Consider the following 23,095-nt stretch of genomic DNA (forward strand, 5'->3'; position numbering starts at 1 on the left):
ACAAATAAATCTGCTTATATATATACTAATGTAACTTTTTAAATAGAGTATTACCACATCTTAAGTTACAAATATAACCGTCTTGTATTTTTTTTCTTTAGGGGCTACATCTACTATTTATGATGGTTTCTTTCATTGACATTTGTGTTTTGTGACTTTCACAAAACTGAGTAACTGATTAATGCATTCATTGTGATTTACGTGCAAAGGGAAACATATTCATATTAAGCATATAATCAGAGCCCTGGAACATTAGTTTACATTTTGTTGGCAATCACAGTGGCTTTGGCAACAGATTTTAGATGACCTTGACATTCACATCTAAAACACATGCAATAGCCAGCCTCAGCCTTCACCCAACCATTGATCTTCTAAAGCAGTGAACATAAGATAAAGATCTGTTGTGGTTCTCTTCTCAGCTCTCCATAACATTTCATAAATAGGTCAGTTTTAGCATGTTTATATAAATTGATTCCCCTTCTGGGAATGCTCAGCTGTGATAAACAGTTCTTTCCAATTAGTTTGCTTTGGGTTTTTGTTCTTTTTTAATAGTTAGGGATTACTATTACAGCTAAAAAATATTTTAAATGTAACCGTCTGCTAAGTCAAGAAATTTTTCTCTGTCTGTAAGTGACAGATGAACTGCAAATGCCTGCTCCTGTTCAGTTTAAAATCAATGTATCAGTCCCTATGCATGTGGACATTCCTTTTTTTGACAACACAAGAGCAAAATTAAGATCTAGTGGGCAGCACAGTGCCCACTACCACGAGCCATTTTAGCCATAAAGAATGAATGATTGAGACCAATGAGGCTTCTTTTGTTTCTAATCCCTGAGTTTAAGAGACACAGTCATATTTGCTTTAGAAGTCATTCTGTTGGCTTACAGACTTGTGCATTCCTTCAGACGCCAGCCATCCTTTTAATTCTCATTAATAACCTATTTTATTTGATTTTGTTAAGTCCATTTCTAGAAACAATCTGCATGTAAAGTCATGCAATTGGTAAATCAGTCATCCAGTAACCTTCATCAGAAATGAAGATGTAAGAATTGGTAAGAAAGCATCACACAGGACAAAGTGGACTCCTAAGTTTTCAGCCATTATTACTCATCTTGATGATCATGTCTTTCTTCAGAATACCCAACAGAAAGATGATGACAAATCTTGCACCTTGACTCCTATTTTATCATATCACTGAAGCTTGAGACAAGAGACAGAGGCTCTGAGTGAGTCTAGCTCTGCTGCTCAGTTTGTGGTAGGTTAGATCTGACAGCAGATGGAATCCCTGAGACATGTCAATTTAATTTTAGGTTGTGTGTCAAATGCACATGTTGCCAATTACAGCAGTGTATGATGTCTTTCTAGGGAGGAGGTCTTTCTCTCTCCCACTGGGTGAACATTCTAAGGATAAATTTTGCAGAAGTTTTTTTTAAATCTGGGCTCAGTCATGTTTTAGCAGCCCACATGAATAGTGGAAGATCATTCAAAGATTGTTTCTGACTCTCCAGAAACAAGGGATGCCTCTCCCTCTACTCTCTTATCCAGTCTCTTAGCACTAAAACTCCCAGAAACAGACCAAAACCCCCTGGTTTCAGATGAACTTCAGAGTTCATTGGTTGTACAGTTTTGACCAAGCCAGGAACTTCAAAATTCATTTGCCAGAGTCCCAGGACCATACATAGGAGGAAGAAAAAAATCCCAAAATGGTCTCTCAAATGAGAGTTCAGACCCAGATTGGTGCTATCTAGCTCCTTGGTGGAGAAAAATACAGGAGACAGAAAATAATATTAGTGTCCAAGTCAATTTACTGTTAAATGCAGGACAGCTTCTGACAGCACTTTTCCCTGGGAAGGAGGAGGAGGTGACATTTCCCTTATCCAAGTCTTCTAGCCCTTGGGAGCAGTGAAAGGAACTCTGCCTAGCAGAGAGAGGCAAATCCTTTGCCAGAGGAACTGTGGTGATTATCGAACAGCTGGGTGATTTTTTCATTGAGCAAATATCATACCTATTGCTGGTTCTCTGTTCTAAAAAGACCTTGCCTGTTTTCCTCTCTATCCCATCACTTCTGGAAGCCTCCACTCCCTCTCACTACATTGGCCTGGCTCCACAACCACACCAAACCATCACAGACAGGACTCCAAAGGAAGCCTCCAGCAGACTTCATTAAGCAGGAGGGATGAAAAGCATTTCTCTTCTTCCAAAGGAATACATTCGTGATGCAACAGCTACACTTCCCAATTTTAAACATTGTCCTACAGACATCACAAAAGGTTGAAATTATTGCATCTCTAAGCTTTGTATAAACAAAAACTTTAAGTGTACATTTTAACTGTGTATTCATGTTCCAGAGTCAAGACACCCATCCCTGACCTATTCACAGGCTGGACCTTTTGTAGCTTTGGAAGCATGTTATCTAAAGAACCAGCAGCCATGGGCAGTTTGGATGTTACCCTCAAGACAATACAGGGCACTAAGTCTGGGCTTTCTGGAGCTCAAACTTCCTATTCAACCTTTGCAATAGCAAGAAATAATAGACTTATACACGTGACATATAACTCATGCCAGCCTAAACAGATGTTGTGTCTACAGAACACCTATAAAAAATTAAGTAGAACAAGTTTTATTTTCATATAATGTAGATGAAAATGTCAAAGTATTTAAGTAAAAGTATTTTATCCTCCTCTTCAAACTGATTTTTGCAACAAAAGCTCCGGTATGGACATTGACTCAAAAATAGATTCTGAGACATTCCAACTTGACTGTAAACCCTTCAACATGATCATGATTTTCGCTTCTGAATACATGGATATTTGTTTGACCCTGGCAAGACACTACTCTGAGTCTGGAATTAAAGGAAAAAAAAAAAAATTCTGGCTTCTGATTTGCCAGCATGAGAGAAACGACCAAGCACTCTCCAGGCACCATATGAGTACAGTGACTTAGGCCTCACCTCTGCTGCAAAGTCTAACTCTAAACACTACTCCTTCTCCTGCCAGATGACCCCTTTCTACAAGTTCCCAAGTTTCACAAGAAAAAGGGCAAGATGCAAATTGTGTTGAAGTCCAACTTGAATCCGACCCAGTTGGAATAGGAGAAGAGAAGAGAATAAACTGCCACCCACACACAGTTTGCAAGCAGGAAATAAAATTCAATTGTTTTATTTATTTATATTTATTTCTTTATAAGTATCTTCATTGTGTATTACCAGAGGATGAGTGTCTGGGTGTTAGGCTGGGGAAAACACTGCAATTCATTTTGTATAGAAATATCCTTTTGCTGGTTTTGTTAATTAATATCATCAAGCCACAATTTCATTGAATTTTGCTGTCATAATGGATTCAGACACCAGATTTAAAGGAGTCATACATAAGTATTTGTGGAACCCATAACTGCAAAAATATTAATTGGAAACATTACTCACACATCTAATCAGGAAAAAGAAATATTGCCAGGCAGCCAGTCCAGCCAGTGACAGTTTGAAAAGCAAATATTGGCTGTCCACATACAATTTACATAGCAAAGATCATTTGGACAACATAAACACTAAAATACTCTCATATAGTAAATATTTGTTCATTAATTTGACTAATTTTGTATTATGCTATAAACAAACATCCTGAATATATTTTTATTTTCTGCTCTTTTACCAAACTTGTCTTACAGATTGCTGTATCTAAGTTACAGACTTAATCACAAAGCCACATACCATGTGGCTTCATATGCTGCACACATACAAACATCAGTGCTAAGTAAGAAGAGTGGCTGGTTTGATTAAAGTGTTTTGATTCATTTTCTACTTCATCCTAGATCACAAATGATGTTGATTTTGGTGTCTCTTCAAGACACACTATCTAAAACATTGACATCACCTGGTGAATATGGGATGAGTTGTCACTGTGAACTGTTTCTATGACAAAAAGATTGAAAGAATACAGGAAAAAGTTCTCAAATTGAAATATTATGATGTGGTATATACCATAAAGTGATCAGACAAACCTTTGGCACAACTAACTCATAATTTTAAAGCAAATGCCCATTATGTAGCAAATTTCCTTTTGGCAGATCAATCTTCACTTCACATCAGCAGAAACAGTGGAAGAGGCAAGATTACATTCCTCAATTAGCTTGTAAGCATTTTGAAGGATTAATCATTCCCAAGATCCAAAAAAGTCTTGAAACTTTTCCTGAAATAGTTGAGAAAAACTGTAAGCTCTACCATCGAGACAAGAAGTTCTCCAAAGGTCAAAACTGGTGCATAAAAGCAGCCAAGGAGCCATGCATGTTCCTATTCATACATGGATGTTCAGATAGGAATTACTGCCCTCAGCAATGCCAAACTCAGGAGTAGTTCATATTCTCAACAGGATTTGGTAGCTCCTGCTTCTGAGAGCAGCAACACAAAAAACAACCCAAAGATTAATAAATACTATTTTGGAAATAGAGAGCCAAATTTAGTATGACTTCACCACCTTTCAGTGTCCGATTTATTATTTTTTCTATCAAAAATACAAGTTATAAATTCAAGATGTGTTGTTTTAAAAGTCCTTTTCATGCCCATAAAACTAAGCAGAAGAAGCACTACAGTAGTCTAGATAGTGTTGAAATATCACCATAAAGTGAATAATTTTACCCTAAATATATTTAAGCTATATTTCTACATGTTTTTTTCATTTCTGCCATGTATTTTTGTTTGTATAAATATGCCAATTTTTCTTGCAAAGAACATTTGAACTTTTTGTAAACTGTTCACTTTCAATCTGTTATGCAAAACTTTTTACCTGTGTTCCAAGAAGTTATTCTGCAATAAGTTTTCTGATCCAGATCAGGAAAACAGCCTTTTTAAGGGCTAAAATGATTTATAGCTTTATTAAGTCAAATGTGTTAATTGCATTTTTTCTATGTTTTGTATCTTGACAGCAAAAAAAGCAAGAATAAGAGGGGGACACGGAATTCCACATAGACATCTCCACCTACCACATGAGAAATAAACCACTACTACATGAAGCTATATTAGTTTTTGGTCCACTGAGATTTTTGATAACCAGTTTAACAGTTAATAAACTTTCCTTCCACAAAGGGACAGCACATGGATAAAACAGCATCTCAAAACTTTCTTTAGATTTTACAGTGTTTCACTATTGAAGTTTACTGAAGAGTACAAGCAAATACATCAGTATTGTAATGAGAGCCTGATACAAAACTTTCCACATCTCAGGCTGACCTCCCAGTCTTTTATCAGCATAAAATCCAAATGTAGGAAGTTAAAATCAGTTTACATTACTTCTCTTACCCTGGCTAGAAAAGGGCTAATTGACGTTTTTTGGTGCTGCAGCTTGCTTTCTCCATAGCTGGCTTTTCATTACAGCAGTTGCTACATTGACTCATAGGGCTCAGTGTCTGAAGTAGGATTGGAGCCAAAGACAGAGTTGCTGTGCCACAGCTCCCTCTGCAAAGCAGCAAATGATGCTGGACATTCTAACATTAGTGAATCTATGGCATTCATTTATTAGCATAACAAGACTGCGCTGCTGACCTAGTTCACTCGTTAAATTAATGGAAGTTGGAGAAACTAAAAAAGAAAATCCTAGAGGGGTTTCATTTCTGTGCCTACTTGGTTGGATCAGTAATTCCTTTTATTTTCATTTCTTTTCTCCTGGCTGTATAAGCAGATGAATTTGTTTTAGATTATTTTCCTATTAACTAAAATTTCCCAGAGGTTCCTGGTATTTGCGTTCAGCTATTTCAGTAGCAGATATAACATTGCACTGGATACACCATCTACTGAAACAATGAAGTTGTAAGGAAATCAGACACATGTTCCCTACAGATGTTTGACCTAAAGCATTTTGGAGTGCCAAATCCACCTTTGAGTCACACTCTTCTCCATCTGGAGAGGCTCCAAACACTGGTCCAAATGCAAGGAGTGATTTATAAACTGGGTACTCTACTGAAACCAACAATCATGAATTTAAGTTCCAAAATCATTGCTGTGAATGCTAAACACTTGCGGCCAGCAAAGACTTTAGTTGGGACTTTCTGGCATTTTGTACCTCTGAAAATTGGGACACCATGAGTTTGGTGCTTGTATGTTAATTTTAGAAGTTTGGCTTTGGAATTCTGACTTTCAAATCCCTCTTCACACCTCCAGATTTAGTCAAGCCTCTCTTGATCTTTTTCTTCCATATTGTCCACAGTGGCAGGAATTGGTCTGAGAAACATGCCAGGGCCAGACAGACTTGTACCCATCATTTCTGCTTCTTTGTTTGGCCATGGAATTGCCCAGAAGAGGGGCTTATTCTCTCATTCACCATTCAGTCCCTCCTGATGCATCTCATTGCTCTCACAGGAGTGTCAGTGGTAATGAGAGCTTTGTCCTTATGATCAGCTTTATCCGTGCTCATTCTGCTTTTGCAAGATTGCTGTTGAAGGGAATTTAGAAGTCTCCTGCACCCAGGAGAACAGGACACTAGGTTCCATCCACCCAGGGATAAAATGCCTGTCTTACTAAAATCATGATAATTGTATAATAGATATTTCTCCCAAACTCAGAAGAAAAAAAAAAAAACACCTGGTAAGGAATACAAGACATCAGTAAACAAGACCAAAAGTCTGAAGCTCTATTTAAGACTTAAACTTTGTGCCAGAGGAAAAGACAAGGAGGCTTTGTGGATCACAGTTTCTGAGTAAAAGGAACGAATCACTGAGTCCTTCTTGCTGACTGTTTTATACTGAGTGAAATCTTTGCAGGAACTCAGTGTTGTTTCCATAATGTGATAATCGAGCTGTTACCAGTCCAGTGGAAAGGTTCTGTTCCAGAATATTAACAGCTCTATCTGGTTTCCCCTTCTGTTCTCTCCAGTGGAGGGAATTACTTTTGCTACCCTTCATATGGTTTATATGCTTGATTAGGTACATTGGAAAGCCAAGGAAACTGGACCACTCATTTAAACATTGAGGTTCAGAAAAAAGGGAGTTTGATGAAAACACTGTGTCTCTGTGAATTTTCTTCCTTCTCCATTTTGAAAATCGAGTTTTCATTTTTGCAGCACTTTGACATAGACTTATTAATCCATTGAGGGAAATAAACAGCTGGAAATAAACATTTCCCAACTGCTGGAGAGACACTAACTGTTTCCTAAGCCACATCCAAGTGGTCACCAAATAAAAGCATAAGGGAAAACCAATTCTTGGCCTGGATCTAAGTCTGTGCTAATGAAGAAATCAACAGTAGAGGGCTGGGTGAGTCATCCTTCTTTAAGTATCATCAAATATCCAGCTTCTTAATTATTTATTGGTTGCTATGACCAGCAGCCAACACTCTGCTCAGAGTTGTTCAGGGCAGCCTTCACCACACAGTCTAAATTTGGCATACCAGAAGTATCCAGCAATTCACTGGATGTTCAGTAGACATCCAGCAATGCACTTGAGGGGTGGTGAAAGCCAGAGATGTTTGTAAAGTGTTAGAGAAGTCATTTTCCAAGCAAAGTGCATTTTAAGGGAGAGCACAAAAATAAGTACACAATAGGCACCAAATGAATTAGCTGGCAGTTCAAAGGGAAGACATGGAAAGTGGCACATTCTTGATGGTCTGTGATTTCTCCTTCTGCACAGATGATGCTATTTCTCGTGTCCCTTTCAAGAACACTTACATAAACCCAGTTTCTCATGTGCAAAGAGATAGGGAAAAGAACCTGGCAGCCTGTAGCCAATAGAGTTTCACTCATAATTCAAAATTTCCCATCTGAAGTGAAAAAAAAAAAAAAAACATCTTGGGAAAAAATAAAGAATTTTGTTAAAGTTCAGATCAAACAATTCCAAAGCCAAAATAAAAGCGTGCAATTAGCTGTCCTATCACCATACTCAGTTACAACAAAATGCAACTCACAAGAAAAAATTCATCCACAAGCCCTCATGACAGTGTGGCCAGCTACAGTAACCCCTGAGCAGGTCCCAGAGAGACCAGCTGAACGTCAGACTGGAAGAGGCACCAGCATGAGGCTGCAGGTGCTCTCTGCACGCAGCAGAGACATCCAGGAAAGAGGAAAACGTGCAGAACAGAGGTGGCTGTGCCTGGAACACTGAGGTGGCCTCAGAAGTCTGTGTAAATTTGGGAAGAAACATGGGGAATTTTTATTCTTGAGGTTTGAGAGTTCGACTAATATGAGATGGAAGAGCCTGAAAAGAGACTTTTCCTGAGAAGAGGAAGAGTCCCACAGCCCCTGCAGCTGTGAATTGCTGACAGCCTGCTCTGCTCTCTGCCATGCAGTGCAGCCCTCTGGACGTGTGTCTGACCAGCCTCGAGGGCCAGGGCAGGTGAGGAAGGACAGTAGGGTCAGGAACATACTGATCAAGATGGAGCCATTCCCAAAATAGCACAGACCTCTCCTACCTCATATAACTTTAGATGAGATCTGTTTTTATCTATTTTTATATTTCCTAACTGGGAAGTTTTCTCCTCTCTTCTCTGAAAATATACCTGAGACTTCTTTTTTTTAGCCTAGTACTGAACTCCTAGAGAATGAATAGATAATAAGCAAGCCTCAAAAGAATTTCCAAGACATATATAAACTGAAATATCTTTAGATAAATTTGGAAGAAAGCCATGTTGTGTCTAGCCAATCCTTGAAAGGATAAAAAAAATTTAAATAGATTAATCATTCACTCATAAAATATTATTTGAGCAGTTCCAGTTTGAGACCAAAAGGCCAGAAAAAGTGTCATGATGAGAGAAGGCTGAGAATTATGAAGTTGTTTGGAGCAAGTGAAGAAAGCAAGACCATACAGAGATGAATTAATTCCAAGACTTGGAAGAAGAAATATTTGTAGTGAATTTCATTCTGGAAGACTTACTTGAGCTTGATGAAGAAGAGCAGAGGGTAGCAAAAAAAAAAAAAAAAAAAAGGTCAGATTTAAATAGAGGCATTAGATCCAGTGTTGTGGGGAATTATTTTTATTTATGAAACTTATAAAGTTTCAGCAACATGTAGGTAAACTAAAATGGACCTGAATAAAAGGCAGAAACACAGATTAAAATGGGCAGGACATGAATTCTATCAACACAAAGGAAGAAAAAAGATGAGAGAAAGTATTAGAAATGTGAATTTTAAAAAAATCAATATTACCTGAGAAATAAAGATTGAAGAAGGAAAAACAGAAAAACCTATCAAGTCTCTAATACAAGTTGATATATCCTGTTGAAAAGTAAGTGACACTTTCTGGTTTTTTCTCTCTCCTAAATGAGATAGACTCATAGGGACAGAAGACAAAGTGGTAAAATAAAACTTAGGAAAATAAAAAGTGGACAAAAGAGTGATAGTCGGTCTCAATAGTATGGGTTTTGTGGCTGCAGCAAAACCATTACTAATTCACAACTTCAGCTGTAAAACTAGAATAGCTCTGTTTGATTCAATAAAGTCAAGTTGATGTAAAAGAGATGAACAAGTCCATAATCTCAGATTTCTTTATTACACACAAATAATGTAAGAAATACTGAAAATTAGATGTGACTTCCATCACTCAAAGATCTAGCAAAGACAGAAGGCACATTAGAAATCAGGAAAAGAGGCATGACATTCATCCCTTGGGAAAGAGCTGAGGTCCCTCTTATGACCAGAGCACATGTTCTTCTACTCAGACTTAGCAGTACAGTTCTCTAGTTGTTCAAATTGACTTGTTCCTTAGAAGATGCAATAAGAAAACAAAATGAACTGACCTTGCAAATAATTTAAGAGATTAGTTGTGACAAACTCTGTAGACAAACTTTTGGTAATCACTGACACTGATCAGATTGTTGGTTTACTTTTGAATAGCCACTATATAGTCAGGAACTATAATGCTGCTATAAACTTTTCTACATGTTTGGTGCAATGTCAGACTCCAGTAAAGTATAGGAGTAAAGTTTAGGGGGAGTCAGCACCAGCAGCCAAGTCACAGGTGGAGGTCAGAATGCCCCTTTTTAGTGATTTACCATCAGGTGGAATGGTAGTGGAATTACAGCCCCAGAAAGCAGCTTAGAGGGAGATGTGAACTGGAATGGGCAGAGACATTTGAGTGTGACAGGGACCCTGGAAGAGCCAGGTCTGATAAAGGGCAGGGGGAACAGCCTGACACAGCCCTGCGCTGAAGCCACTGCTTTGCTCACAGGCCTCCTGCTGGTGCTCCTGCTGGGCACTGCCCTCTGCCATGGACACATGGTCTGCTGGGGATCAGGGGGGACCTGTGCTGAGCCTGTGGACAAATGCAGAGCTCCATCAAAAGCTGGGAACATTTCAGAGCAGCTAGGCTGCTGTTTCTTTGAAGTTCTGCTGGATGCTGAGCACACTTCAGCCACTCCTTGAGTTTAAATAAGGTAAACTTGACTTGTGCAAAACAAGTCAATGGCTTTGCTTGTGTCTCCCAGACTGAGAAGTGATTCTTCCTAAGGGAAGGGAAGCTTCATTCACTGCTGCAGTGCTCTGAGCTGTTAAATATCGCTGTGGCCAAACTTGGTCCTTGTAAATCCGAATTGACTTCATTCAAAAAACTCCTATAAAGATGACTGATGTCATTGGAGCCCCACCAGGGATGAATTTGGCCCATGCCATTCCTCCTGTGTAGTCACCAGATAGGAATGTAGAGAAGAAAAGCACACTGGGCTCTAGGACTCCATCTCTCAACAAAACTGCCAGGCTGGAAAAGAATTACACGTGCGTATAAATTTGTCGTCCACAGTCCGTTAGATCACCCAGCTCAGTCCCTGCTTTCAGTTGCCCTCAGACGAATTGGAGTTTCTCCTTTCACTACTGAGGGTTGAGCGGGAGTTTCTACATGAGTGTGCCAAGTCTCCTGGGAGCAAAATCAGCAGCATTACCCCCAATTTACAGAGGAAGAAACTGAAACAGGGAGCCTAAATTGCTTCAGCTTACATGTGGTGACAGAGGTAGAAAAGGTATTGAAACTACTTATGGCTCCTCGCCACTTAGGCCTTGTATTCCTGTGATATATCTTTTATTTTCCCTCTCCTTTCCCCATCTCGCTTCTCCCCTGCCCCCAACCCCATCTACATTGTCTCTAGCCACACAACTGGGAAGCTGGGATTAATCCATCCCTAGGGAAACTGGGATTAATATACAACTCATGCGGAACCTTTAAAAACCCAATGATTTGTGGTCCCCTTTTCAGAGGCACATGCAATCTGCAGCTGAAAAGTAACTATTTGCTGTTCCAGTGCACATTCTGAGAAAGGCTTTTGCTCTGTTGCATGAATGTACACTGAAGACCCCATCTGACAGGATTTCTTCCTGCATCTAACAAAAAAACAGCTTAGTAGGCTGTGCAGAATCAGGCTCTTGTGGAGTACTAACAGTTTATGGGCAGAAAAAGAATGACTGGAATGCAAAGGGGGGGAAAGAGACCAAGAGATGTGCCAACACATCTTTATGTTTTCCTTCTGTAACTGGAAATGGTTAAAAATAAAGAATTATAATATAAAAATCTGTTTTTCCTTATAAATCTTGCAGGAAGGGGCAGCTAGAGTCAGGTGCCCGGTTTTTTACTCTTGCAAACTCTCATTCAGTGATGTTTTTATGATGAGAATGCAAAATTTAAAGCAACTGTGAAAACAGAATCAGTTCTCGATTGGCAGACGGAGGCCTAAGAAAGTTTTGTTCACTGCATGAATGTCAAATTAAAACACATGCAAAGACAGAAAATAAAAAGAAAGAGAGAAGGCAATTAATCATTTAAATTGTGATCCTGATTCAAAAGGCACATTTCCCATCTAATTCCTTTCATTTATTTTGGGGTCTAGTACAACTTATCTCTTCTGACTCATGATTTCATCTTTACTTTGCTTTCCTTGGAATCACTGAACTGATACTGCCTAGCAAATTTCAAAACGCTGGAGGAGGGAAAAGTCAAACTGTTCCCCCATGCAGCTGGGAGCAGGACGAGATAGATAGCCTTTGTTAGCACCAGGGCAAAAGCGGCCTTCTGGGAGGAGGAAATACACACATATTTAAGTGTAGTACAAGTGGCATTGGGAGGTTGTATGTGCATCCTGTGCTCGGCATGCCCACGTAGTTCTAATACATCTGTATTTCCAATCATGTCAGTTCTGGAGGTTTTCTTTTTCTTTTTAATTGTACATAAAAATGCAGGTCCTAAGAAACTCTTGGCAGTCAGATCACCAAGCTTCAGCTTTTCAAATGAAACGCTTCTCATGCCCAGATGGGAGGAGTGGTTTCTCCACCTTTGCGACCCCGCAGCTCTAATGGTTCCCAGGAACCAGTTACTGACACGGTTTCTTACCTCGCCACGGGTGTTTCGGTTTCCCGGTGTTAAGGAGACGGTGGAGAGACCGTGGGAAAGCCTCAGCAGAGTGACCTGAGTCCCTTCCTCCCTCCCTGTGGACCCGACTCCGGTTTCTGCCTTGTAGTTAAGACCCCTGAAAACCTGGTTCCGAGCAACAGTGCCCTTTACTTTCTCGCTCGGCGACAGGAACCCCGGTGCATCCTTGTTCCCTTACTTGGTGCCAGGAGCGACACAAAAGGGACGGGAAGTCCATCGGGGATTTTCTCTCTGATTCTCCGTTTAGAAGGGCACAGAGGAGGATGAACCACCCAGCCTTCAGGCTGCCCTTAACGCCGTGTCAATGCTCGGGGCTGCTGGTCCGCCCTCGGCGCGGCGCGGGATGCCGTGCCCCTGGCCGGCAGCGGGGCACGCCGGGGGCGGCTGGCGTGTCCCATGGAGCTCCTGCGGGGCAGCGACCCACGCCGCGGAAAGGCCGCCGCTCCTGCCGGGTTTGTGCAAGGCAATCCCTCTAAACCCCACGGAGGACCGGGGAGAGGCGCGGGAGACGACACCTTCTAATTGCCTCCGAGAAAAGCTGCCGAGCAAACATCCCGGGCCGGCTCTGCTGCGCGGAACCAGCGCCGCGGCGGATGCTCCTCGCTCCAGCCGGGCTCCGCGCAGGAGATGCCGGCGGAGCGGCGCGCAGGGCTCCGCGCTCGTCCCGCCCTCCTCCCACGCAGGGCCGGCCCCGGCTGCCTGCAGGTTACTGCGGACTTCACCCCGCACCCCTCACTGGCTGCTTTTCAGATGCCAAAACCAAAAGTCTTCTCGCCGCGTGAGAAGGGAGTGACGGGTGGGAAGCAAAGCCAAAGCAAAGCCGAAGCAAGCTGACTTTAAGCTCTGCCCATGCTCCCAGTCCGCGGAGCTGGATGCAGGCACCGGCGGCACTTCGCATCCCGAGCTCCCCGAGGGCCTTCCCACGTTGGAGGTGGGTCCGCAGCCCGTCCTGCAAGCTCCTTTTCATTAGTTACGGTGCGCTGGAATGGGTGTCTAATAAATAAGAGTGGGAGAGAGGTTTCTCCCCCCTCCCCTTACACTAAATGAGTTAGAAACGCACCTTTTTTCCTGTCCTTGATAGGATTCTTTGACCAAATAAAGAAATAATTACTAAAAGTAGCAGGGGGTAAGGCGAAAGGAGCAGCCCTGGGCCGAGGGGCTGGCTCGGTGAACATCCGCGCTCCGGCCGAGCATCCGCGCCGCGGCCGCGCAGGAGCCGCTGGGCAGCTCCGAGGTCACCTCTGGCGCGTCGCTAATTTGCGAAAAAAAGAGGCTTTTCTTATCGCGGGGGCACTGACTTGTGACGGGAGGAGGAAGGTTTAGGGTTTGCCGAGAAGACGAGAAAGGACGGCGGCAAGAATCCCTTCAAAGGCTCCAGCGGATGCCCCAGCGCGGAGCGCTCTCCCCCGTCTCGATCCAAAGAGGTTTCGCAGTGGAATAAACATCTCTGATCTAAGACAGCTGCCGGGAATCAAAGGCCGCCCCAATCAGCGCGGAACCGGCCGAAGATGTGACTGAAAAATGCCCTCTCCTGACACACGCGGGAATGGGGGTGCGAAGGCGTCTCTCCCCGCAGCGCCTCCAGGCACCGAAAGCAGCAACAGTTCACCCATTACTCATCTGATTTGTTTTATAACACTTCTGACACCTAATCTTATCAGCTAATACCCACGATTTAGTTACCCAAGACGATTTTTTTTCTTCACTAGCGGCAAAATTATTGGACTCTCCGCAGATGTTTATTTTTGTCAGCATTAAAAGAAAAAAAAAAAAAAGGAAAAGAAAAAAAAAAAGAAAAAGGGAAGAAAAGGAAAATTAGGAGAGGGAAAGCTAATGCATAAAAAAAAACCAGACTACTTTCTAAGGTTTGTAGGGCAGTAGAAACAACCACTGAGGAAATGACTGAGGAAAAAAAATCAAAAAATAAATAAGTTCTGAATATTGACAAAGAGGATTTACCAGGGAAGAGATCAGAGATCAGAAACAAAATGAACACATATGTATTCCATGCAGACTTGCCTGTAAAATAACAATTTATTTTAATACTTAAAAACCACACACAATCCAGTGATAAATGTCAATTACCAATAATCAGCATAAAGTGCCAAACAGCCATACATCTTTTTTTTTTTTTTTTAATAAACAGAACTTATTGGAATGTCTCTTAGTTTGAATACACTGTTCAGAAAGCCAGCATTTAAAAAAATATGCTCTCAAGTTGAGATTTGTTCTCTCGCACCAGGACACACGAAGACTTTAAGTACCACTAAAACCACGTTGTGCATACCGTCAGTTTGACGTATTGCCATCTTTCTTTCCTCTGGGTTTTTTAAATAAGTCCAGAAGTTACAAACTTCCTCACAGCACACTAGACCACAAGGTAATAAAACAGTTCTCCATGTCCCATGAACACTGATCTGTCCCAACACCAGGAACCCATGGGTCTGAGATCTCGATGCATTTTCTAACGCATGATAGGACTCCCCACTTGAGAGACTTAGGTCATTTCCAAACATTAATTTTCTTCATTTCTGAAAACAAACTAGCAAATGAGATTTGCAAGTTGCCCCTCTCCTTTTCTTAATGGTGCTGTGACGAGAAACCACTGTTTTTCAGTTCTTAATTGTCTTCTGGAATTCTTTGTATTTCCTGAAGTGTAAAAATAAAAAGCTTTATACAGTCAAAAAAAAAGTATAAAATAAGAGTTTGGATTTTCTTAAGTAATACTTTTGGAAGCTACGATTTTGGTTGGTTTTTTGGGTTTTTTTTGGGTGGGGGCAGGGTTGGTCGGGGGTGTCTTGTGGGTTTTTGTTTGGTTTTAAAGAGATTCCTGTCCAACACGTGAGCACCACCTTTTGGCATAAAGTTTATCAAAGCCACACAAGTCAGGTAGCACTCTCTGCATCATTCACATATATTTTAAATTCAAAATAATCTTTTCACCCACAACTTAGGAAGTGAATTGCTTGGACAGGGAAATTGAAGGGGTGCAGATTTTGCCCTTTTTAAAGTAGAAACAAAAACAAAGCATAAAGTCCAGTGCTCCCATCCTGAAAGTTTTGTTTCTGCTCTAGTTTTGGTGTAAAGTCTGAAGGGGAGGAAAAGTTCATAGAAGATGGAGATTCAACACTTAATTTTGGCAGGTTTCAGTTCCTTTACTTGCGTGTGCAGTGTCTTGTGGACCGCTAGTGTTCTGGACTGGCAAAATCCTTTCCCGCATTCTTGACACTTAAAAGGCTTTTCTTTAGAATGGATATATCTAGAGAGAGAAAAACAATTGACATGTCAGAAATAACAGGCCTAAACTCAGCAGTGAGCTGAGGGAGAACGGGCTGGATGTTTCTTAGACCTGCTGCTGAGATTGAGAATGCTGGAGTGGGGTTCTTGGGCAATTGTTGGTATGCATGTGTGCAAGAGAGGGGGGCATCAGAGGGTTATAGGGTGCCCTTCTTAGGGATAAAAAACTTCTCTTTTACTTTGGGTTTACCAGACTGTGTGTCCTCATGACACTTCTGAGTGATCATAGAGGCAGAGGACGCATGATGCAAATGGAGGGTGAAAACATCTGTAGAAGTAAAAAGTAGGTTGTGAAAGTTGTATTTATTGAGTGAGTGAGGTATGTCTTCCACTGTGAGTTACCTGGGCTCTTCCACCAACAGTGGGCAGAGATAAAACTACAGGGAACACTCTTGGTTGGATTGGAACTTAACATTTCATATATAAATCTTGAGTGTGGATTAGTAACTGGAAGAGTACAAGTACACAAGGGAAAAAAAACAGGAAAAGAAAAATAGTTACCTGTGATCCCTCAGGTGATCCTGTCTTCTGAAAGCCTTGTGACAAATATCACATGTGTAGGGCCGTTCGTCGGTGTGGGTTCTTTCATGGATCAAAAGGTTGTAGGACTTGGTGAAGTGCCTGCCACAGAATTTACACACAAACTCCTTCTTGGTTTTGGACGGTAACCTTCCCCGCGTGGGTTTCTTTTCAGGAGAGAGTTTAGTCACCTCAAGCAAAGACCCCAGCCCTGCTGGTGAGCCCTGACTGTCTGCCTGTCCCAGTTTAGAGTGGTCCTCTTGTGTGGCAGCCACTGCTAAATTGGCAAAGTCAAAGCGGGGTTTGGCTTTGAGGGTCATGTTGGCAGCCTCTTGCTTGGGCTGGATGACATGTGGGAAGAGCGGGAAGGTGGGCAGCTGGAACCGTGCATCCACCAGGCTGGAGACGCCGGGCACTTTGGAGAAGGAGGAGCGGGGCAGATGCATGGCCGGGTAGCCCAGAGTCCACTGGTGCAGGTGCACGGCGTGCAGGGCACTGAAGCCATAGAGGTTGGAGAGGTGGTCAGAGGGCACGGCGGGCAGCCCGTTGAATGCTTGCAGGAAGGAGTAGTTGGTAAGCTGCAGGGAAGGATGGATGGGCACTGGGGCCGGCAGGGTTTTACTTCCCATGGTGGCCGCTCAGGAGGAGGATCTTCGGAACAGGGGAGGAAAATATCTGGAAAATAAAGATGGGGAGGGAGGGAAGAGGAAGAAGTAGATTTACATTAAAACCATCGCACCTTACCTCACCCCTAATTAATATCCCTCTCCAAAGCCATAGGAAGAGGTTGCCTTGGAATTAGAGAGGCCTCACCAGGTCTTTGCTGGGAGTGCATCCCCAGATTCTCCCTCTCCCCATCTCTCTCTTGCACACAATTGTTGTACTGCATCCACAATCATTCACTTCTCAGCAGCATCCCCTGCTGTGCAGACTTCCAATGATCTTGAACAGGGGGACAGCTGAGATGCCATTTTTGGCCCAAAAAGCTCAGTCATCTCCCAGTAATTTAAAAATCTCTTCCTAGGTGACCTCAGCCTTTGGAAAATAGTGAGATACTGCCCACTACATCTGTCCAGAGAAGCTGCATTTAGCCCTGACTCTGGAGGTGACACAGGGAAGGGTGCGGAGCTCGCTGCTCCTGAGTCACTCACTCCCTGTGGTCTGACCTCAGCCAAGCCTCTGAGATGATAGAGGCACTTGGATGCTCAGAACTGCATGCTCTCCCTCTTTCAGAAAAATAAAATAATTTTGGGGAAAATACCTGCCAAAGTCCTTCCTTTTGTTTACTGCAAAAAGAAGTAGGAAAATGCTGAATTTGGGTGACAAACCTGAAATGTTATTTGCTCTTCCCAAGGAGAAGTGCCTGGCTTCAAGCCCACACTCTAATCTAAGCAATTGCTTAATTAGAGCCCTTCAAAAGGCTAAAAGATGAGGGCTGGTGAGACCCTTCCCATGGGGCACACAGACCAGCAGCTGCAGGGCCTCAGCCCTTCCCTGGGCTGGGTGCCACCACTTTGGTCTGGGTTTCAGGGTCCTGCCAAGCCCCTAGCCTCTCTTCTGGGCCAGATCCCTACATGTCCCACCCCACAAGACGGGGGGGAAAATGCTACAAGGCAGCAGCATTGAGGCACATCTGGCCCAGTCTGAAAATTGAGCCCTGGCTGCTGTCAACCATTTGGCAGGAGATGCCTCCCGAGGGTTGTTGGTGGGGACACAGCTTCCTCCCTTTGTGGGTGTGAGAGAGCACCCATGGCTTTTGGAAGAATCATATCCCTTCAGCCCAGAGAGCCTCCTCCTTACTCCACAGTCTTTAGCTTATACCCACTTTCCCCCCAGTGAGCTCTGGGATTTGCCTTCAGTGGGGCTATTTGCTGCCAGAATCCCCACGTGTTTGCTGCAGTGTTCCCATAGGATCCACAGAGTAACATCCTGACTGGGATCCTGCTGGGTCACGGCAGGTTCCCCCCACAAGATCCCCACAGGGGACTCCAGTAGGGTCCTGGCAGCATTCAGATTAGAGTTCATCCCCATGTGAAGAGTAAAGCCCCTTTGGAGAAACAGAGGCAGCAAAACACAGCAGAGCAGTAATTGTCCCTCTGAGCTGGAAGTCTGGGGGTGTGGAAACTGCTGGTGGAAGAGGTCTAAAGACCAGGGAAACAAATCTGATTTATATGTGTGCTGTTGCCTGGAAAGAGGAGCTGCGGCTGGGAGGGTGTGAGAGGGAGAAGCTTACTCTGAGCAGCTCTATACTCCAGGCCCACCTTTCACTTTGCTTTACATAAATCAGCAGCAGGAAGAGAGACTCAAACCTTAGAGGAATTCCACTGCAATGACCCAGAATAAGAGATTGTGACATTTTTTGGTTTTCAATTGGATACATTTCTGATAGTGACTGATTGAAAAATGCACACATTATATTCTCTGTTCTCCTTCCTTTTCTCTTTTTTTTGTTTTGTTTTGGTGGGGGTTTTTGTGGTTGGATGTTTTTTCAGGGTTTTTTTTTTTTTTTGGCTGAACTATTTAGGGCTGTTGAACCAACCAGACTGTTTTGTTCCTCTACTGGGGATATACTTTTATTTAGTTAGTGCTGCCTATACACTAAGCATGTCCACATCACAGCACAAATGCCTCAGCTGGTACCCCAAGGACAAAGTGCACAGAAAACACTCTTGTCCTCTCATCTGGGTACCTGAAAATGTCTGTTTCTGTCCATCACTATGGCCTGTGTCCATTTCCCTGTCTAGGTAGCTCTAGATCTCTCAAACATGAAGCAGACTACTACAAATGAAGTTTATCCCTCTTTCTTTCTTTGTCTTCCTAGAAAGCACTTAATATGAAATATATAAGCAGAAATCTACTTCATCAATATGGGTAAATTCTCTCTTGAAAACATTTTAAAAATTTTTTTTCTATTTTCCCAATAAAGAGCAAGGCACAAACCAAGGAGAAATGCAGTCAGGTCATAATACCATCCCTTATGCCCACAGTTTTTTGGTCTTTGCTAGAGAAGGTCTGTTAAATTAAAAAAAAAAAAAAATCCTAAAAAGGATGAAAAAGTAACAGGCATCAAGGGAATAAAAGAAAAAGAGAAGAAAAAAGGAAGAAAATAATAAGAAAAGAGGAGGTGGGAGCAGACTGTTCATGCTACTACAAGTTTTTTGGCACTTTTCCAGAAATGTAAGCTACACTTTTGCTCTGTACGACCGTAATAGTCAAAAATATGGATGAAGAGCAGGCTATTTCATAATGTCCCCTCACTTCGGGACATCAAAGTGAATGCGTTTCACAGTGTAGTAGCTCTCTGGTCTCCCACTTGCCCGCAGAGAGATCAACGTTGCTTTGATTTCGGTGTCACCTCCACCTTTAATTCTGCTTCATGTAAACAGATCGTTATCAGGTCTTCTTTTTTTTTTTTTTTTTTTTTTTTAACAGAAGAAGACCCCGCGAGTTCTCCGCTTGAATTCCCCCATTGCAATAAAACTGTACGGGGTTTTCTTTTTTAACAGAGAGTAGCTCGGTGAGTAATTAAGAACAAAACACTTGTGTTCTGACTGAAACAAAACCCACTCATGCCAAGATAAATTTACCCTGCAAAATAGGATCATAAACTTGAAAGTCTACATCTGTCTCCAGTTTTTTTACCCTTTGCCCTGAGTGAAGATACGGTAATGCTATTGTCCAGTTGCCACTGTTTTAAGACCATTTCAATGTTAACCATCCAGATTAAATTCTACCTACTCTGTACGCCAGAAAAAAAAAATGTACCCGGTTTTCTGCTGGTAGCTCAGCAAGAGGCGAAATTAAATTGATTTTTAAGTAATCTTGTGACTAGTCGGTATTTTTCCTTTCTACATTGAATTATCAATTTCCGATGTATCCTTTGAAAGGGATATTTGTTACATTAAATACCTGACTCATAAATAATGAGGTTTGCTAATTAGTTCCACATGGAAGAATGGAGGAGGTAAATTACCCTGAGAACGTTGCTTATTTTTACAAACATGATAAAGTAGCGGGCATAAAATGATGCATTCTTGCGACAAACTACAGCAATCAGGTTCTTCCGTAAAAAAAAGTTCCCCAGTTTTGCCTGAATTTTTTCAAGTCTGGTAGCCCTGTCCTTTCGGCTGCACGCATCGGTGTGCAGCATTTTGCCACCAGGTCGGTTATTTATTTTGTCTCCTTTGTGGGGAAGAAAATTTCCCTTCCTAAAGTTAAAGTGGAGAAACGGAGCTCGCAAGTTATCTGTATTTGGGAAACTAAGTGGAAAGGGAACAAAACTGCCCTTTCGCTCCGCATTTTTCGAGCGTGGTGCTCTTGAGGAATAAAATGCATTGCTCAACACAGATTTATTCAAAGTATTAATGAAGTGTGCAGAATCTATTAAAGCAGGTTTATTTGGGGCTAATTGAGCGTGAAAGAGTTAATTACTAACATTAATGAGGACTGGAAGGACTCAGTCAGCGTGTGCCTTGGATATCTCCGCTCAATCCTTATAAAATCATCATTCACATTTTATCACGAAATCGGTGTTGACAAGTCTCCCCAGACCACCACTGCGAGCGCGGGTGAACGAGATGGGCTTTAGTCTCTCAAATAATAATAATAAAGAATAACGAGTGCACCAGCCATGGCTACACTGCCCGGGGCAGCCTTTACCCAGAACAGCAGAGATTCCCGAGCTCGGCCCCCGGGGGACAGCGGCTGCGGGGCCACGGCGGGAGCGCGGCCCGCGGCGGGCGTGGGTGGCTGCGCGGGACGGCCGCAGGGGCCAGCTCCTCACCTTCTCCCCGCACAAGCTCTTAGGCAGGTTTGGGGTATTGTGTGTGTGAGCTTTTGCAATCCCCTCGGGTGTTGAAAAGCCACCAGCAAAACATTCGCCCTCGCTTTCTCCCTAGAGAAATACCCGGTGCCTCCCCTGCCCAGGAATACATGGTCCTTCCTCTCCTCCGGCCGCAGGGAGGATTTCTTGCCTCTGCACTCCTCGCTTCCCACGGCCACAGCACGCAGAGCCGCGGGCAGGGGCGAGGCTTTGCGGTGACAGCCCCGGGGGCAGCCAGGGCACCGCGAGCATCCCCGGGGCCGGGCCCGCAGCGGGGCTCGGCCGCGGAGCGGCAGCCCCGGGACCCCGGGCCCAGCGTTGCAGTGGGGTCGGGCCTCTTTCTCAGCTGACTCTGGACTTACTGAACTGGACCTACGGTGCACCTGTCCGGGACCCTCCTGCTTGGCTCACGATCTATCAACAATTCCTGCGGCGCTACAATAATCCCCAAAATTCTCTATTTTTATAGTTTCCCCGCCAAAAGCCAACTATAACAACCAAACTCTAATACTCGGCTTTGCACTGACACTTTATGGGCTCGGTCTCGAGAGAAACTTAGTCTCTCCTGCGCTGAACTTGTTTCGATCAGACAAATATAAACATCAGGCTCATTTCTGTTATGGCCTTGGGAAGAAAGAGAGAAGGCTTTTCGGATCCTAAAACACTGGAGTTGCAAAAAAAAGGAAAAAAAGAAAAGAAGAAACGTCTCAGAAATAAAGAAAGAAGAGAAAGAAGTGGAAAGAAATGCCAATAATAGAAAGGAGAAAAGCTGGAAGTTCAAGGCCGTAAAGGACATGAAGGCTTCTGTTTTGCTCGTATGTGTCATTTTTAGCTCGGGTTTGAAACACTGCTTCTCCGCAAGGGGGGAGACAGAACTTTGAAAGAGGAGGACAAATATTTAAATAGCATCAAAATATCCGAGACCCATGTGAAGGCTTACCCCAGCCCTTCGCCCGCCCCAAAGAGAACAGTCCCCCTCACGTGAACCACAATATTCACGCTTCTGCACCATCCAGCGGATTGTGGGAGGGGATGGGGGCAAAGAAAGAAAGAGTTAGAGTAAAGGAAGTGTTTAAATCGATATCCCCAACCCCCGAGGCTTGGCAAAACAAAACCAAACAAAATGAGTTGTTCTTTTTATTTACCTAATCCCGATCTGTGCTCCACCGCTGGCAGCAGTTAAAAGATCCTGGGCTAAATTGGAGCTGGTAAAATAAAATAATGGAAAAAAAAAAAAAAAGGGAAAAAAAGGGAAAAAAAGTGAAAAAAAAAAAAGAAAAAGAAAAACGGAGGTTGGGCTAGGTCAGTGTCTGTGCTGGCCCTGGGGGGCACAGCTCACCCCACCCACCCCACTGCTCCTCCAGCGGGTACAGGCAGATCCGAGCGGGGCCAGGTGTCCAGGTGCTCCGGCCGGCGGGGCCGGAGGTGCTCTCCCTGCTCCCGCTCCCGGAGCCGGCTGCGTGCGCTGGAGTGCGAACGCGCCCGGGAGCAGTCGCGCTCAGACTGAACCGATCCCTTCCCTCCTGCCTCCTCCTTATTTCAACCCCCCCTCCCAGCTCCCCCCTCAACCTCCCACCGCACTCCGGGCATGCGCACGCGGGGAGAAAGTTTCTGGCTGGGAAGAACCAACTTTTCAACCCTCTTCTCCGGGAGGCACAGCAGCTCGGGGCTCGCAGTCCCCAAACCTCTCTTCTCTCTCCCCCTCCCCGCTCCCGCAGCCTCTCCCGGAGCATCTCCCCAGGGTCTCCCGGCGGAGCGTCCTCCCGGGGCCCGCGGGTTCCTCGCTCAGCTCCGCGGATTCGGGACGCTCCCCCGGCGCCGCTGCGCGGCAGCGCTGCTTGCGCCTATCCGGCCCCGCCGCTGCGTTCGGCACCTCAGGGCTGCGAACCGCGCCGAACCGCGCCGAACCGCGCCGAACCGCGCCGCTCCCGCCTCCGCGCTGCGCCCCCTCCCCGCCGGGCAGAGCCGCGGGACCGGACTCACCGGGACCTGCCCAGAGGGCGGGAGGGGGACAAAGGCAGAAAGGATGAAAAAGTGGGGGGGAGGATGGAGGGAGGGATCTGCTACCGCTGGGTGGATTTAGGGATCGCAAGTTGTTCTGCCTCTCTGAGAAGATCCTCAGAGAGGATC

At 43.8% G+C, this 23,095-nt stretch overlaps 1 protein-coding gene and 1 long non-coding RNA gene across 4 annotated transcripts in view; both read right to left on the minus strand.

Moving 5' to 3' along the window:
* The window catches only part of LOC127059406 (uncharacterized), a 37,798-nt gene extending 25,201 nt beyond the window's left edge, over positions 1-12,597 (minus strand). The window contains exon 1 of the long non-coding RNA XR_007777161.1: positions 12,289-12,597. This is a non-coding gene — a long non-coding RNA (uncharacterized LOC127059406). The remainder of the gene's footprint in view (positions 1-12,288) is intronic.
* Positions 12,598-14,271: 1,674 nt separating this feature from the next.
* Positions 14,272-22,882, minus strand: OSR1 (odd-skipped related transcription factor 1). Of its 3 annotated transcripts, none has more exons than XM_009095516.4 (4): positions 22,839-22,882; positions 22,111-22,170; positions 16,126-16,818; positions 14,272-15,586 (listed from the first exon to the last, which is right to left on the minus strand). In XM_009095516.4, the coding sequence occupies exons 3-4, from the start codon at positions 16,770-16,772 to the stop codon at positions 15,451-15,453; spliced, it is 783 nt and encodes a 260-aa protein (XP_009093764.1). In that variant the 5' UTR covers positions 16,773-16,818; positions 22,111-22,170; positions 22,839-22,882; the 3' UTR covers positions 14,272-15,450. The 3 variants fall into 3 exon arrangements, with proteins under 3 accessions (XP_009093764.1, XP_030091118.1, XP_030091119.1); XM_030235258.2 differs by lacking the exon at positions 22,839-22,882 and adding an exon at positions 22,314-22,477; XM_030235259.2 differs by lacking the exon at positions 22,839-22,882 and having other exon boundaries at positions 22,111-22,219.
* Positions 22,883-23,095: the final 213 nt, after the last annotated feature.

The sequence above is a fragment of the Serinus canaria genome, chromosome 3 (genome assembly GCF_022539315.1).
Source record: "Serinus canaria isolate serCan28SL12 chromosome 3, serCan2020, whole genome shotgun sequence".
Lineage (NCBI taxonomy): Eukaryota > Metazoa > Chordata > Aves > Passeriformes > Fringillidae > Serinus > Serinus canaria.

What these genes read in the sequence shown, in the direction of transcription:
- OSR1 (XM_009095516.4), bottom strand. Translation starts at nt 16,772, where the DNA reads ATGGGAAGTAAAACCCTGCCGGCCCCAGTGCCCATCCATCCTTCCCTG. An exon ending in GATCACCTGAGGGATCACAG is followed by an intron (nt 15,587 to 16,125) that starts GTAACTATTTTT and finishes TTCTCTCTCTAG; the next exon opens with ATATATCCATTCTAAAGAAA.